At 41.0% G+C, this 15,986-nt stretch overlaps 1 protein-coding gene across 2 annotated transcripts in view; it reads right to left on the bottom strand.

Moving 5' to 3' along the window:
• Positions 1-15,499, bottom strand: part of sh3pxd2aa (SH3 and PX domains 2Aa) — a 309,816-nt gene extending 294,317 nt beyond the window's left edge. For both annotated transcript variants that reach the window (XM_063071466.1, XM_063071467.1), the window contains exon 1: positions 15,154-15,499. In XM_063071466.1, the coding sequence (XP_062927536.1) occupies positions 15,154-15,231 (78 nt within the window). In that variant the 5' untranslated portion in view covers positions 15,232-15,499. The remainder of the gene's footprint in view (positions 1-15,153) is intronic.
• Between the last annotated feature and the right edge of the window lie 487 nt (positions 15,500-15,986).

Genomic DNA, 15,986 nt, shown 5'->3' with positions numbered 1-15,986 from the left:
TCTGCAACTGTCTCTGCAAACTAATCACTGTCGCTGCATCTTCAAATAGATAAGCGATACTCATCTGCATGAACTGGTTACACTGTTTTTTTAAAACTGATACCCTTGGCATCAGGGTCCAGCCAACTATCCTTTAAAGAACTTTACGTTCTACTGTAGCTATCAAGTCCTTGCCACTTAGCCTTTGGCATGAAACTACCTTTGACATAAGCAGAAAATTGCAATTCCTTTTCAAACTTGCCACTTTCAATGAAGATAACTTCCATCTCAAAAAAATTACCAGAATAGCAGGAAGCATTTTTATCCATGAATGACCTAGTTTCCGAGAGAATTTAAGTTTGAACAACACAAACAAAGGGTCCCCTGAACTCTTCAATATAGTAACACTGCCGAGATAGCAACAAGGATAAGAACACCAGAGTTCCTTTCCCATTTTTCCCACTGCCTTAGACCATAGGAACAGGAAAAAACATTCAATTACTTGAACCCTTCTCATCCTTGACACATCTCAACAGGTCTAAATCCCAACTTCATTCACTAACTTAGCCTGGCTACCTAAACAATAAGTAGCCTAGTTAAATGGGAGGAAACCCATGTGGTCATGAGAACGTATAAAGTTAAATAGGAGGGTTGCTAGGCAGTGCGGCTCGTGGAGTGACATAAAGCTTAAGGAAATCAGAATTCGACAAAAGAATTTCAGAACATTGCCCCTTGAAATCTGTGGATAATATGACCAGTATACAACAAAGGATACCAAGGCAGTCAGAAAATAGCAGAATCTGGGTTTGGTGGGCATTGATTGCAAGGCTTAAGATAGATACCGAAATAAGGAGTAATTGACAGATGAAAGATTCATACTACGCTATAGAATGACAACTTGAAATTGAAAGAATAAGATGACCAGGACACTTACATCCACTGCAATGAAGTACTTTGAGAGATTGGTCATGAAGCATGTCCATTCCTGCCTAAGAAGTGACTTGGATCTGCTCCAATTTGCTGCTATCACAACAGGTCAACAGCAAATGTCATTTCATTGGCTCATCAGCTCAGAACATGTGGACAATAAAAATGCATACATCAGGATGCTTTACATGGACTGCAGCTCAGCATTCATTTTTATTTTATTCATCCATAAGTATTTCTAACTTAAGGGACACAGGGATTTTTTTTATAAGATATGATGGATAAGCAGGAATAGGATACTAGGAGGGGGAGGGGGGAGGGGGGAGGGGGGAGGGGGGGAGAGGGATTTAGAATGTAAGTCTATTGCACACTCCAGAGCAGAAGGTGGTGGTAATGCACCATTAAGCTGGGTGCCAACCGCCATAAAATAAGACGGAGAAGGAGCAGCTCAGCATTCAACATTATCATTCTCTCAAAAATAATCACTAAGTTCCTAAACCTAGGCCACAATACCTCTCTGTGCAACTGGATCCTTGATTTCCTCACTTGCAGGCCTCAGTAAGTATGGGTTGGCAACAACAACCTCCACAATCACCATCAGGTGCACCACACGGATGTGTTTGAATCCCTGCAAGCAGCTAAAGTGCTACACCTGCCCATTCACATCCATTCAGGGCCCCAAAATTCTAAGTAAATTTTTATCTAAGTACATATATGTCACCATATACAACCTGAGATTCATTTCTTGTGGGCATACTCAATAAATCTAAAGAATAATAACTATAATGAAAGGCAGCCCAGCTTTGGTGTTCAGCCAGAGTGCAGATGACAATAATCTGTGTAAATACAAAAGAAATAAATAATAATAATAATAAATAAGCAATAAACATGAAATGAAGAGCCTTTAAAAGTGAGACCATTGGTTGTGAGAACAACTCAACGATGGAGTAAGTGAAGTTGAGTGAAATTATTTCCTTTGGTTCAAGAAACCTGATGTTTTGAGGGGTAGTAACTGTCCCTGAGCCCGATGGCGTGCGTGCTGAGACTCCTGCACCTTCTTCCAGGTACTTCCAGTTGAGGCAACACTTCACCTGCAAATTTGGTGCTATCGTCTATGATGTCCAGTGCTCCCGACACGGCCTCCTCTACATAGGTGAGACCCGTCGTAAATTGGGGACCACTTCATTGATTACTTCCACTCCATTCACCAAAAGTGGCTAAATATTTCCCAGTGGCCAAATATTTAAATTCCCATTCCTGCTTCAACATGTCGATCCATAGCTTCTTCATGATAAGGCCATCCTCAGGGAGAAGTAACACCTTCTATCCCATCTGGGTAGCCTCTAACCTGATGGCATGAATATTGATTTCTTCTTAAGGTTAAAAACAAATCCCTCCCCCCCCCCCATCCTTCTATTCCCCAATCTGGCCTCTACCTCTTCTCACCTGCCTATCACCAACCCCCTGGGTTCCCTCCTCCTCCTCCTCTTTGTCCTATGGTCTACTCTCCTCTTCTAACGGATTCCTTTCTCTTCAGCCCTTTACTTTCCATACCCATCTGGCTTCACCTATGACCTTCTGGCTATCCTTCCCCTCACCCCACCTTTTTATTTAGGTGTCTTCCTCCTTTCTTTCCAATTCTGAAGAAGGGCACTCAGCCCGACACATTGACTGTTTATTTATTTTCATAGATGATGCCTGACCTGCTGAGTTCTTCCATTATTTTGCACGTGTTGCTTTAGATCTCCAGCATCTGTAGAATATCTTGTGTTTAGGCTGTGTGCTACTCACTTTATACCCATGGTTGTGTGGTTAAGCACAACCCCAATGCCATGCTTAAATTTGCTGATGACTCCTCCATTGATGGCCAAATCAAAGATGGTGCCAAATAAAAAGGAGATTGAAAATCTGGTTGAATAATGCCATAGCAACCACCTTTCACTCAACATCAGCAAAACCAAGGAGCTGATTATTGATTAGAGAAGGAAGAAGCTGAAGGTCCATATCAGGGGATCAGAGGTGCAGAGGGTCAGTAAACTTTAATAAATCCCATAGCATTATCATATCAGAGGATCTGCCCTGGGATCAGCACAAAGAAGGCACCTCTACTGTCTTCGGTGTTTGAATATATTTAGTATATCATCTAAAACTTTGACAAACTTCAGGGAGACCCACCATTCAGGCCATGCTCTCTTCTCACTGCTGCCATCAGGAAGGAGATACAAGAGCCTCTAAACCCACACTACCAGGTTCAGGAACACTTTACCACTCAGCGTCAGGTTCTTGAACCAGAAGTGTTAATTTCACTTACCCCATCACTGAACTGTTCCCACAACCTATGAACTCACTTTCAAGGACTCTTTATCTCAGATCTTGATATCTACTACTTATTTCTTTACTTTTTTTCTTTTTGTATTGGCACAGCTTGTTGTCTTTCGCATCTTGGTTGGTTGTCCATTTGTTGGGTGCATTTGTTCATTGATTCTATTGTGTTTCTTTGTATTTAATGTGTCTGCCCACAAGAAATTGAATCTTAGGGTTGTATATGGTGACATATCTGTAATTGGTGTGTGGAGTGTCCAGGGAAGGATAGCATCTTTGGTGAAGAGTCCATTCTGAGGCAACTCTCTCACCTTTGGTCCCCACTATATATTCAGCTCTCACCTGTTTGCATGCAACAGCAGCCACACTCCAGTACACTGCTTCGACAGGTGGGCTAAATCAGGTGAGGGTAACTGGCAGCCTCATAGTCCAATGAGTTAGGGACATGCCCGTCCCAGCACGTGGACTGATGAGATCTACAGTGAGATCCAAAGACCTGGAAGGAGGTACTGCAACACTCCGTGGAGTGCAAAGGGCATGACAAGGCACAAAAGACATCATGGTCATCCACTGCAACAAAGGAACACCCCAGTTTGTGATGCTTGCTCGTACCATAGGACTAGGACTTGAGGTCAAGAAAGTGGAACTGCTGATAAAGTTTAAGGGAATGGGGGATTCTCAGATCCCTGTAAACAATGAATTAAGTACTATGTCTGTGACTGCAGTGTGTTTGAATAATGTCTCACAGCTGCCTTCTTTGGAGCAAGATGATTAAAATTCGCCCAGATTCACATAGATGTCTCTGGGCTTTTCACACCTTTTGATTTTGACAAAAAAGCAGTATCTGATGGAAATTAGACAGAACATTCCTTTCTTAATTAAAGCATAAATTTGACAGATGTTCTTATCTTTGTAATTAAGCTGTGGCTCCAGCAAACCAGGTAGGACATTCTTTTCTTTAATTAAGGTGGCTGGAGTGTCTAACAAATTGATTGTACTTTTGTATCAATAGTCCATTGACTTGACCGGAATAGTTATCAAACTGATTGTTCTCTGTATCAATAGTCCATTGACTTGACCGAAATGGTTATCAAACTGATTGTTCTTTTGTATCGGTGGCCTTATAAATTCTGACAATTCTGACTTCAGGCAGTGAACTTGTAGAACCGCCGGGGAGATGAGAAAGAGTCTCACCCTGATGTCGGGTCCAAGTTCACTCACCGGCTGAGCTCGAAGAAATAAACGGGTGAAAAGATAAGTAACAATCTTTTTGTGCTGTCGTTATTTGATCTAGCAAAGTTACGTTTACACTGTCCCAGTGCAACCAATCTTCCACTTTAAAAACTCTCCTGCACAGGTTTTCTGTCATCGTCAGACATGAGGGACAACTAAATTTAATCTGATCCTTCTACCGATGCACAGTGGAGTCCTGACTGGATGTATCATGGCCTGTTATAGAAAGACCAATGCCCAGGAATGGAAAAGTTTACAAAAAGTGGTTGATAATCTCTTGTTTATAGGGTGCATGAGATTGCTCTAAGTCTTCATTGACTCAATGCAACACATAGCTTCTTCCTATGTCAAAGAAATTTGAGAATTTGAAAGAGCTTCAGAGACCTTTACATAAAAGGATCACGAGGTGATCGTCTGGACCTTAAGATCCAATGTGACAACGAGATTCTCACTTGGTAAATTACTTGATCTTTTTCATTGCATAAAATATTTTATCGCAAATAGCAAATGAAAGAGATGCATATCTAGCAGATATGTCGAGGCCTGCAACACACCAAAGATAAACACCAGACACCAGCCTAATCCTTGAGCATATGTTTGCAATTTAGAGCATTCATCCTGCCATTTTATTTGCAACCCAATATACAGTAAGTGGAGTGAGAACTTGGCACATTTATATTGTAGCTAAACACGATGTTTGTTTTGTTATAAAGCCAACAAATGCTTACATCATGAGTACAATGCTCTGCATTTTCCCCCAAGTTGTGGCTTTGTAATTTCCCTCCTTATTTATAATAAGTTCACTAAAGAAATAGAGAGCACATTTAAGAAATGTTCTGGTTTACACACCTATCCCTTCATATAAACTTCAGATTATGGGCTGTATGAAAACACATTCTGTCTGAAAAATTCCATTTCCTAAGTATCAAATTATTCAATTAAAAAAAAATCAAACCTGATACAGATAGTTAAAATTACTCTGCATCTATCTTGCACATTTGGTTAGGGCCTTTGAATGTCGAAATTACAAACACTTCATTTGTTCTAAAGACTAGAAATGAACCAACAACTTCTGAAAAGCAATTCTACAATTCTTTATACTGAGTCATACATTTGGAAATACAAAAATATTGGGAAGAACTATATTTAAAATGTATACCATCAGAAGCATTCTTAAAAGAGTGCAAGTAGAAAAAGCTCTAAGAAAGCAAAGTAAGGGAGTAAATAAATGTTTACGCATCAGAACTCAAACAAATGCTAGTTCATTTAAATGACAGGCTAATTACTGTGTTGACAGAATAAAGTGTCTTGTGTTAAAAGAAACATGATGGAGAGAAGTTGGTGCTTTAAACTGGAAGAATATAAACCACTTAACTCCCCAAAGGATATAACTCTTAATAATTTACAACAAAAGCTATGTAGTGACAAAACATCAATAAAAGTAGCCCATCCATCATTCAATCAGACAATTAACTCAACGTCAATTTCCTACTCCAACTTTGTATTTTCAATTCTCTTAATATTCAAAAAATATAATCACAGTTATACATAGGATCACCAACAAAGAAAAACAAAAGGCTGAATTTATATGAATCCTTCCAATACTTCAGGACATTCCAACTTGTAGCCAATGAAGCATTTTTGAAATAAAGTTTCTTAAGGAATAGTTACAGCTAACTTGAGCACAAAAATATGACAAAAATACACAGATAAAGGTAGAGTAGTGGATGTGGTGTACATGGATTTCCTGCAAGATGTTTGATAAGGTTCCCCATGGTAGGCTCATCCAGAAAGTCATGAGATATGGGATCCAGGGAAACTTGGCTATGTGAACACAGAATTGTTCGTCCATAGAAGGCAGAGGATAGTGGTGGATGGAGTGTATTTTGCCTGGATGTTGTAATGAGGGGTGTTCAATTTACTGAAATTGAAGGAGGACTGAAAAGGGAAACTAGGCTGCCTGAGCAGGTTGAAAAATCATTAAGTTTGATCAGATGCAAGTATAAATAAACTGCTTTACGAGGTAATAAAGAATATTGATGAGGGTAATTCAGAGATACAATTCTTATAGATTTCAGTAAGGTCTTAGACAAGGTCCCACATGGGAGAATGGTACAAAATTTTACAGCTCTGGGAATAAGGCAAGTTGACAAACTAGCTTCCAAACTGGCATGCAGACAGGTGACAGAGGGTTGTTCTTATGATTGGATGCCTGTGATTAGTGCTCTTCCACATGATTCATGCAAGGACCCTTACTATTTGTAATCTAAATGAACGATTTGATATACATAGAATACAGAATAGTACACCACAGAAACAAGTCCTTCTGCCGACCATGTCTGTTCAAAACATGATGTCAATCCACACTTTGCTTCCTGCCAATCAGCCATTGCTTTATCCATGCTAGAATTTTCAATGTAATACCAGGGGCTCGTAGCTTGTTAGGCAGCCTCATATGTGGCACCTTGTCAATGGCCTTCTGAAAATCCATGTACACAACATCAACCGATTCTCCTTTGTCTATCCTGCTTGTTATTTCTTCAAAGAATTCCAACAGATTCGTCAGGCAAGATTTTCCCTTGAAGAAACCATGCTGAGTATGGCCTATTTTATCATGTGCCTCCAAGTACCCCAAGACCTCATCCTTATTAATCGGCTTTAACACCTTCCCAGCTACTGAGGTCAGACTAAGTGGCCTATAGTTTCCTTTCTTCTGCCTCTTCCCCTTGAAGAGTGGAGTGACATTTGCAATCTTCAGTCTTCCAGAATCATTTCAGAATCTAGTGATTCTTGAAAGAACATTACTAGTGCCCCCACAATCACTTCAGCCACCTTTTTCAGAACTTTGGGGTGTACACCATCTAGTCCAAGTGACATATCTACCTTCAGACCTTTTAGTTTTCCAAGAACCTTCTCACTAGTAATGGTAACTTCACATACTTCATGACCCCTGACAACTGGAACTTACTGCTAGTGACTTCCATAATGAAGACCGATGCAATATACTTATTCAACTCACCCGCTATTTCCTTATCCCCATTACTACCTCTCCAGCATCTTTTCCTACAGTCTCATATCCACCCTCACCTCTCTTTTACACTTTATGTATCTGAAGAAACTTTTGGTATCCTTGTTAATCTTACAGGCCAGTTTACTTTCATATTCCATTTTTACCTTCTTAATGACTCTTTAGTTGCCTTTTGTTGGTTCTTAAAAGCTTCCTAATCCTTACTTTCTCACTAATTTTTGCTCTATTATATGCCCTCTCTTTGGCTTTACTGTTGACTTTGCCTTCTCCTGTTAGCCCCAATTGCACCATCTTGGATTTAGAATATTTCTTCCCTTTTTGGGATGTATATATCCTGTGCCTTCCAAACTGCTTCCAGAAATTCCAGCCATTGCTTCTCTGCCATCATCTCTGCTGGAGTTCTTTTCCATTCAATTCTGGCCAACTCTCCTCTCATGCCTCTGTAACTACCTTCACTCCACTGTAATATGAATACATCTATCGTTAGCCACTCCTTCTCAAATTTCAGGGCAAATTTAACTAATTTATGATCACTTGTTCCTAAGGGTTCTTTTACCTTAAGCTCTCTACTCAATACTGGTCCATTGCACAACACCCAATCCGGAGTAGCTGATCCCATACTAGCTTCAACCATGGGTTGCTCCAAAAAGCCATGTTGTAGATATTCTAGAAATTACCCCTCTTGGAATCCAGCACCAATCTGATTTTCCCAAATCTACCAGCATATTAAAATCCCCCATTACTATTGTAATATTGCCCTTTTGGCATGCACTTTCTATCTAATACACTTCATTCCAAGTAATATCCTGGTAAACCTCTTCTGCACCTTCTCCAAAGCCTCCATATTCTTCTTAAAGAGTGGCAATGAGAAATGGACACAATATTCTAAATGTGTCCTAACCAAAAGTTTTATACAGCTCCAATAAAACCTGCTAACTTGTATACTCAATGTCCTGATGACAAAGGCAAACATGCCATACTCTTCCTCTGCCACTTTCAGGAAGTTATTGGCTAACAACCCGAAATCCCTTCGTGCAAAATCCTACTGCATCCTTTGATAACCTTCCTAACCAATCAAGATCTCCCTCCTAGTCTGCTGAATTGTAATTCCCCATCAATCCATGCCTGGACCACAGCCTTCCATGCATGTATTCCTATCCATGTACTTATCTAAATTTCACTTAAATGTTGCAATTGAACTCACTTTCACCATTTACCATGTTAACTCTCTCTCACTATGCTGAGTGAAGTCGCTCCCTCAAGTTCCTCTTAAATATTGACCTTTCACCCTTAACTTATGACCTCTAACTCTATTCTCACGGTGGAAAACGCCTGCTTGCATTAACCCTATCTATACCACACATCATTCTGTATACCTCTATCAAATCTCCCCTCATTCTACTATGCTACAGAGAATAATGTCCAAGCCTATTCAACCTTTCACTATAACACAGATCCTCAATTACTGACAAAATCCTTGCAAATTTCTCTGAAGGGACTTCTTCTCTTAGCCAGAGGAGTGGAACAAACTGGCAGCAAAGGTAGTGGGTCAAAAGGATTGTGCAGAATAGTTCAGCATGGATTAGATGGGCCGAAGGTCCTGTTACTGGGCTGTCATGCTCTATAACTCTATAATATTTTTCTTCAGGGTTTGATGTGATTTTATTCACATGGATTAATTAAATAGAGCACAATTTTTAAATTTGCCCAAGGGAATGGAAACCAGACAGAGTGGATTTCGGTTAGTTAGGACATATCAGGAACTGTACATTTTGACCCTTAAGTGGCAATTAGTCAAAGTTTCATGGAAATAGTTAAAAAGGCACAAAAAACAAACTACCAGTTAACTGAATAACAAATTATGTTTTAAAATGAAATACAGAATCGATTAGAACACTGTCAAAATGACTACAGTACTATAAAACTGCATTTGTTCTTTATAGTCATCGATGAAGGAATTCATGATGTGTTCTTTTGATTGAGTGTAAATAATGAAAATCAGCACAGACACTTAATGCAAATAGCAGACTGCCTTCAAACAGTGCTTTTAACAATTTCATCATCCAAATCTTCATTTTAGTTATAACATTCAAGATGATCATTTCATCTTCACTCATGGCTGTTTGTGAATATCCAAGCCTGAATGCTTGAAACTACAGTAAGCAAAACAGTTCCAAATTGTCTTACTGTTTATTACTCGCCAGTATCAGTAACAAAAATCACTGCTTTTTGCACACAAACACTCAAGTGACACTAATTCAAAAACCATTTACTCTAAGCACAGTTTCAGTCTCATGACTTGCACAAGGCTGACACTGGTTAGAAAATTTCAACAATAGTCACCTGCCCAAATTAATCAGCATATTGTCCAAAATTATCAAAGGGAATCCTGGCTATTTTTTTCGATTTGTTTTTGTTCTTTAAGAGTTGTTCCAAATAAATGGCTGCCCCAATTAATGGATGGCCCAATTAACTGAATCCACTGTATTTTGAAAGCTTTTTTAAAAATTGTAGTGATATGGAGAAATTGCAAGGGAATGACATTGACTGGTCTCAGACCTTCTTAGAAGTTTGCAAAGATTCAGCATGTCATCTAAAACTTTCACAAACTTCTGTGCAGTGCATCATGGACTAGTATGAAAACACCAATACCCTTGAAAGGAAAAGCCTACAAAAAGATAACTGATTCAACCCAGTACATCACAGGTAAAGTTCTCCCACCAATGAGGACATCTATATGAAATGCTCTTGCAGGAAGGCAGCATTCATCAAGGACCTCTTATCATTCAGGTCATGCTCCCTTCATGCTGCTGACATCAGGGAGGAGGTACAGGAGCCTGAGGACCAACACCACCACATTGAGGGACAGTTATTATCCCTCAAATATCTTAAATCAGATGGAATAACTTCATTCAACTTTACTCGCTCATTCACTGAACAGCTCCCATAACCCATGGACTCACTTTCAAGGACTTTTCATCTCATGATCTCAATATTTATTGTTTATTTACAGTACTGTGCATATATACTTATACATGTATAGCTACGGTGCCTAAAACTGTGGTACAGTACTGTATCTATCAACATGAAGGGGAGAGCAAATTTGTAAATCAGGCAACAGCAAAGGATGCTGGGAAGAGGGAGGGTGGAGTGCCATGGGAGTGTTATTTGACAGGTAGCAGAGAAGTAGTGCCAGGGTGCAGACACACCTAGACCTGAAACACCAGGCATGATAAATTGATTCTAAACAATTGGAATATTGATCATTACAGACTGCCTCTCTGGGGCTTCCCACTCCTTCCCCTCTCTTACCCAAGAATTTTGCAATGCACTGTATTTATTATTTCTTTTTTTGCTTCTGTATTGTCTGTTTGTCCCATTGGGTGCAGTGTTTCATCAACTGTATTGTGTTTCTTGTATTTACTGTGAATGCTCACAGGAAGATGAATCTCAAGATTTTATACACTGACATATATATACTTTGATAATAAATTTACTTTGAACTGTGATTCTATCAGGAATCACAGACTCAATGACCAAGTCTTCAAAGTTAAAAAAAATCGAGCTACCAAAGCAATATATATTAAGTATACAATGCCAAGCAGTAGAAATGTAAATAAAGTCCAACAATGAGAAAATTCTGAGCTTCTGCAAAGCATGTGTTAGTCTGGATTTTCTGTATCTACAGAATCTCTTATGTTTATTGGTTTGGTACAACTGCCTTATTGTGCTCAAATCTAATTACTGAACTTTGGGAAAGATGTGAAAGCCCCTGAGATGGTACAGAAATCAATAAAGTTCTCTCATGGATGTTGGGTTTCAATTATATAGGCAGGAGCAAGAAGCTGTTCCCTTACACCAATGCACATGAAAGAATTGTTGAAAATCTTGAAATCACTAGTGATGTGGACAAAGTAAGACAAAGAGAAACTGTTTCCAAAGGCAAATTAGTTGAGAACAAGGCTCGGTCTTGAAGTCATAAATGGAAGAACCAAAGGGATCACACAAAAATAGTTACATTTTATGATGGACTGCATGAAAGGTTGGTGAATGCAAATTCGAAAAGAAATTGTTAAGTAATTGTGGGGGAAATAAGCAAAGATAAAAATTTTCCAAATTTATAAATGAAAACAGAGGAAACCAGTGATGTAAAAACTTACAGGAAACATTAATCCCTGCTCCTGTTCCTATGGATCCCTAGGTTAATAAATACCATTCGAGCAAGCAAGAACTGGTGTTTTGAATAAATGTCCATTTCACTTGCACAGAGAAATAAGACCCACCAAATTCCAGTGTATAAACTTGAAGAAATCAACAATATCCCACTATAGTAATGATCTGTTATAACAGACAGTATCAAGTACTAGTGAGACTAGACAGTAGAAATGTTCCAACACATTCTCCATCCAAAACCCATGCCACACCCCACTTTCCATCAACATCCCTCACTCCCTCAGTGACCACAGCACTAGTCCTAATCCTTTCTCCTGCCTGCCTCACTGCCACAGTTCACCTCCAAAGGTTGCTCCTTAAGCAAATCTACACCAATCCTATGATCTATTCCTTACTCTCCTTGGGACTATCAAAATCCAACTATTGGATTCAAAAACAATTGGAGGCTATTTGGCTACTTGTGCTTCTCCCATTATTCAATAAGATCATGGCTGATCATTCACTTCAGCAGTACATTTCCCCTCCAATGCCCTGCTTCACTCCCCCTCACTGGATCACCACATGCTTTACAGACTCACTCCCCAGGCCCCAATCCCTTTCTCCTGCCATTCCCTTGCACAATTTTCAACAGACACGCCATGCTCTGCATTCTACTCTCATGCCACCAATCCCCATGGCCTCATCTCCATCCACCCTTCACCATCCCCAACAATCCTGACCAAAAGACCATATTCAGTAAGGATAGGCAATTAAACCTCCACTCACTATTATAAAACCATAAGACAAAGGAGGAGAATTAGGCCATTTGGTCCATTGAATCTGCTCTGTCACTCCATCATGGCCGATTATCATTCCTCTCATCCCCATTCTCCTACTTTCTCCCCACAATCTTTGACACCCTGATTAATCAAGAACCTATCTACCTCTACCTTAAATATACCCAATGACTTGGCCCCCACAGCCGTCTGTGGCAATGAATTCCACAGATTCAGCACCCTCTAAAGAAATTCTTCTCGTCTCTGTTCTAAATGGACGCCTCATAATTCTGAGGCTTTGTGCTCTGGTCCTAGACTCGCCCAATGTAGAAAACATCCTCTCAACATCCACTATATCAAGACCTTTCAATATTCAATAGGTTTCAATGAGATCCCCCTCCCCCATTCTTCTAAACTCCAGCAAGTACCGTCTCAGAGCCAAACCTCCGCATATGTTATCCCTTTCATTCCTGGGATCATTCTCGTGATCCTCTTCAGGATCCTCTTCAACGCCAGCACATCTTTACTTAGAAAAGGGGCCCAAAATTGCTCACAATGTTCCAAGTGCAGTTTGAACAATGTCTTATAAAACCTAAGCATTACAATCTTCTTTTGTATGCTAGTCCTCTTGAAATGAATGCTAACATTGCATTTCCCTTCTTTACCACTGACTCAATCCTGCACGAGGACTCCTAAGTCCCTCTGTATCTGGTTTTTAAATTTTCTCCCCGTTAAGAAAATAGTACACAGCTTTATTTCTTCTGCCAAGTGCATGACCATGCACTCACCTACATTATATTCCATCTGCCACTTCTTTGCAATTCCCTTAAACTGTCTAAGGCCTTTTGCAAACACTGCTTCCTCCACACTGCCTGCCCCTCCACCTATCTTCATATCCTCCATACACTTGGTCACAAAGTCTTCAATTCTTTCATCCAAATCATTGACATACAACATGAAAAGAAGCTGTCCCAACACTGACCCCTGTGGCACACTAGTCACTGGCAGCCAACCAGAAAAGCCCCTCTTTATTCCCACCCTTTGCTTCCTACCAGTCAATCTTCTTTCTATCCATGCTAGTACCTTTCCTATAATACCATGGGCTATTATTTCGTTAAGCAGCCTCATGTGTGGCACTTTATCAAAGGCCTTCTGATATTTCAAATAAACAATTCTACTGAATCTCCTTTGTCTATCCTACTTGGGAGTCAAAGAATTCCAACACATATGTTGGGCAAGATTTCTCCTTTCCAAAACCTTGATGACTTAGGTCAATTCTATCATATGCCTCCAAGTACTCCAAAACCACATCTTTAACAATCGACTCCAACATCTTCCCAAGCACTGAAGTCAGACTAACTGACCTATAATTTCCTTTCTTCTGCCTCCCTCCTTTCTGAAAGGGTGAATGACATTTGTGATTTTCTAGTCCTCAAGAAGCATTCCAGAATTGAGTGATTCATGCAAATGTAGCTATAAGGGAGACTGGATGTCTCCCAAATTTCCCACATCTCATGCAATAAACATACCACCATCTCTGGATCCATTCTCAGCTTACTAGCCATGTACTAACAGAGAAAAAAAAATCTTGTTATAAACTTTCTTACTTACTTAGCCAGTTCCCACCTAATCCTGTTCCACTAAAGCTGGAGCAGTTTAACAATGCCCACTTCCACAATGGCCACTTCACTTACACCTCTTTTCTTTTTATTGGACCCACACTGATTGCTGCCCATCGAAAAGCAGCTGAAAGTTCCAGACCCGCTTTTAAGCTCATTGGGCAGAGGATTCAAAACCTTAAGGGCACATATCACCAGGCTCAAGGACAGCTTCTATCCAGCAATTATTAGACTCCTGGAAAGCTCTCTCATGTTAAAAGATTAACTTTTGACCTTCCAATACAACACATCATGACCCCTGCAGTTCATTTCTTTATCTGCACTGCCCTTTCACTATAACACTACGCGCTCTGCGTTGCTTTCTTTTATTCCACGCCGATATACTTAAATATGGAATGAGAGATACAGAAGTCATACAAACTGCATCTCATTACGTGACAATATAAACCAATACCCTCGCTCCCTCCCCTCTCAACCTTGCTGCCAATTCCCTTATGACACCTTTACACCTCTCCCTCCTCTCCTTGCTGTCCATCCTCACCCTTTGCCCTTCCATTCTGGCTCACCCCGTGCTGTCATGAAACTAATACTCTACTAACCACGCCAGCAACTCAACACCTTTCAAGCCGCACAACCTGCTTCATACCCCATCAGTCCTCATTGATCATCACCACCACCCCACCCGTCCTTCTCCATTCCTCCTCCATTGTCTAATCTCCCCTCTACCTATCATTATTCAACAACCTTCCTCCTCCCCGCCCGCTCCCCATCGTCGCCTACCGTTTCTCTTCCTTCTCCCCGAAGCCCATATTCCCTCCAAACCCCAGCTGCCCACCTATTCTCCTCTTCCGTCGCCACCCTCACCTCTTCTCCCAACTTCCTCTCTCACCCCTTTCTGCCTCATCGCCCAAGTACACCCTTCCCCCTCCCCATTCTCTCCAATTCCTCACGGTCGCCCACTCCCCCTCCCAATAGCCAACCCAGTAGTCTCTCTCCTCCCCCCCCCCCCACCGCCGTGCCTCCTGCATCTTATTCCAGAAACCCAGCCTTCCGCAGCCCCCTTGTCCCCAGGAAATTTGGGAAGTCCGCGCCCGCCACCGCCGGCTCCCCAACTCACGTAGTGTTTGCTCGGGTTCCTCCGCTTCTGCACATCCTGGACCCGCACGTCCATTGGAATGCGGCCCAGAGGCTGCATGGTGCCGCCTGGCTACAACTTCAGGCGTTCCCCGACCTGCGATTGCCAGCCCTTGTTGATCAGTGTCTCTCCTTTCTTTCTCTCCGCCGCTCTCCGCTTTTCCCTTTCTTTCGTGGGTCTATCTCACGCGTGCGCGCGCCTACAGTGCCCGAGTTGTCCTCGCTCTCTACGGCGGACAACCCCGGCAGCTGATCGATATGTCAGTGAGCCAATAGGAAGACAGAATCCCACGCTTCTGTTATTAATAACCAATTATGCGATGGAGGATGGGCAATAGCCCACCACGGACAGCTCCGCCCACAGGAAAATGGCGGGACATTTAAAGGGCGCTCGAGCACGCCTGGTGTCAGCTGTTGGAGGTAAGATATACAGCTGAGGCATTCTTTTCGGTACTGAGTAAACAGGTCAATGGTAGATGCTTCAGATTTATCTTTCGTCTAGAAACCAATTTCTGATGGGATCTCATAAAATAAACATATATTGAGTGGCTGGATGGACCAGAAATTTGATTTACTGCTTAGTGGATAATCAAACTGGTCCCATGGGATGCATTCTAGTTTATGAGGAGTGACGGGATATTTGCGAAGTATCGAAATAAACTAGTTCAAACACTTACTTATTTGAATTTGATACCTGGGGACACATTCAAACTAAAGACTAGCTTGGCCACTGTGTATTTTATGTGGATTTGGAGAGTAAAAGAGTTGCAAACAGTTCCAGTGACAATAGACTATAATCATGTTGCTAGATTGCAG

This window comes from Mobula hypostoma, chromosome 19 (genome assembly GCF_963921235.1).
Source record: "Mobula hypostoma chromosome 19, sMobHyp1.1, whole genome shotgun sequence".
In the NCBI taxonomy this organism is placed as follows: Eukaryota; Metazoa; Chordata; class Chondrichthyes; order Myliobatiformes; family Myliobatidae; genus Mobula; species Mobula hypostoma.
Note: the sequence above shows the minus strand (reverse complement) of the source record. Positions and strands in the feature narration are given on the sequence as shown.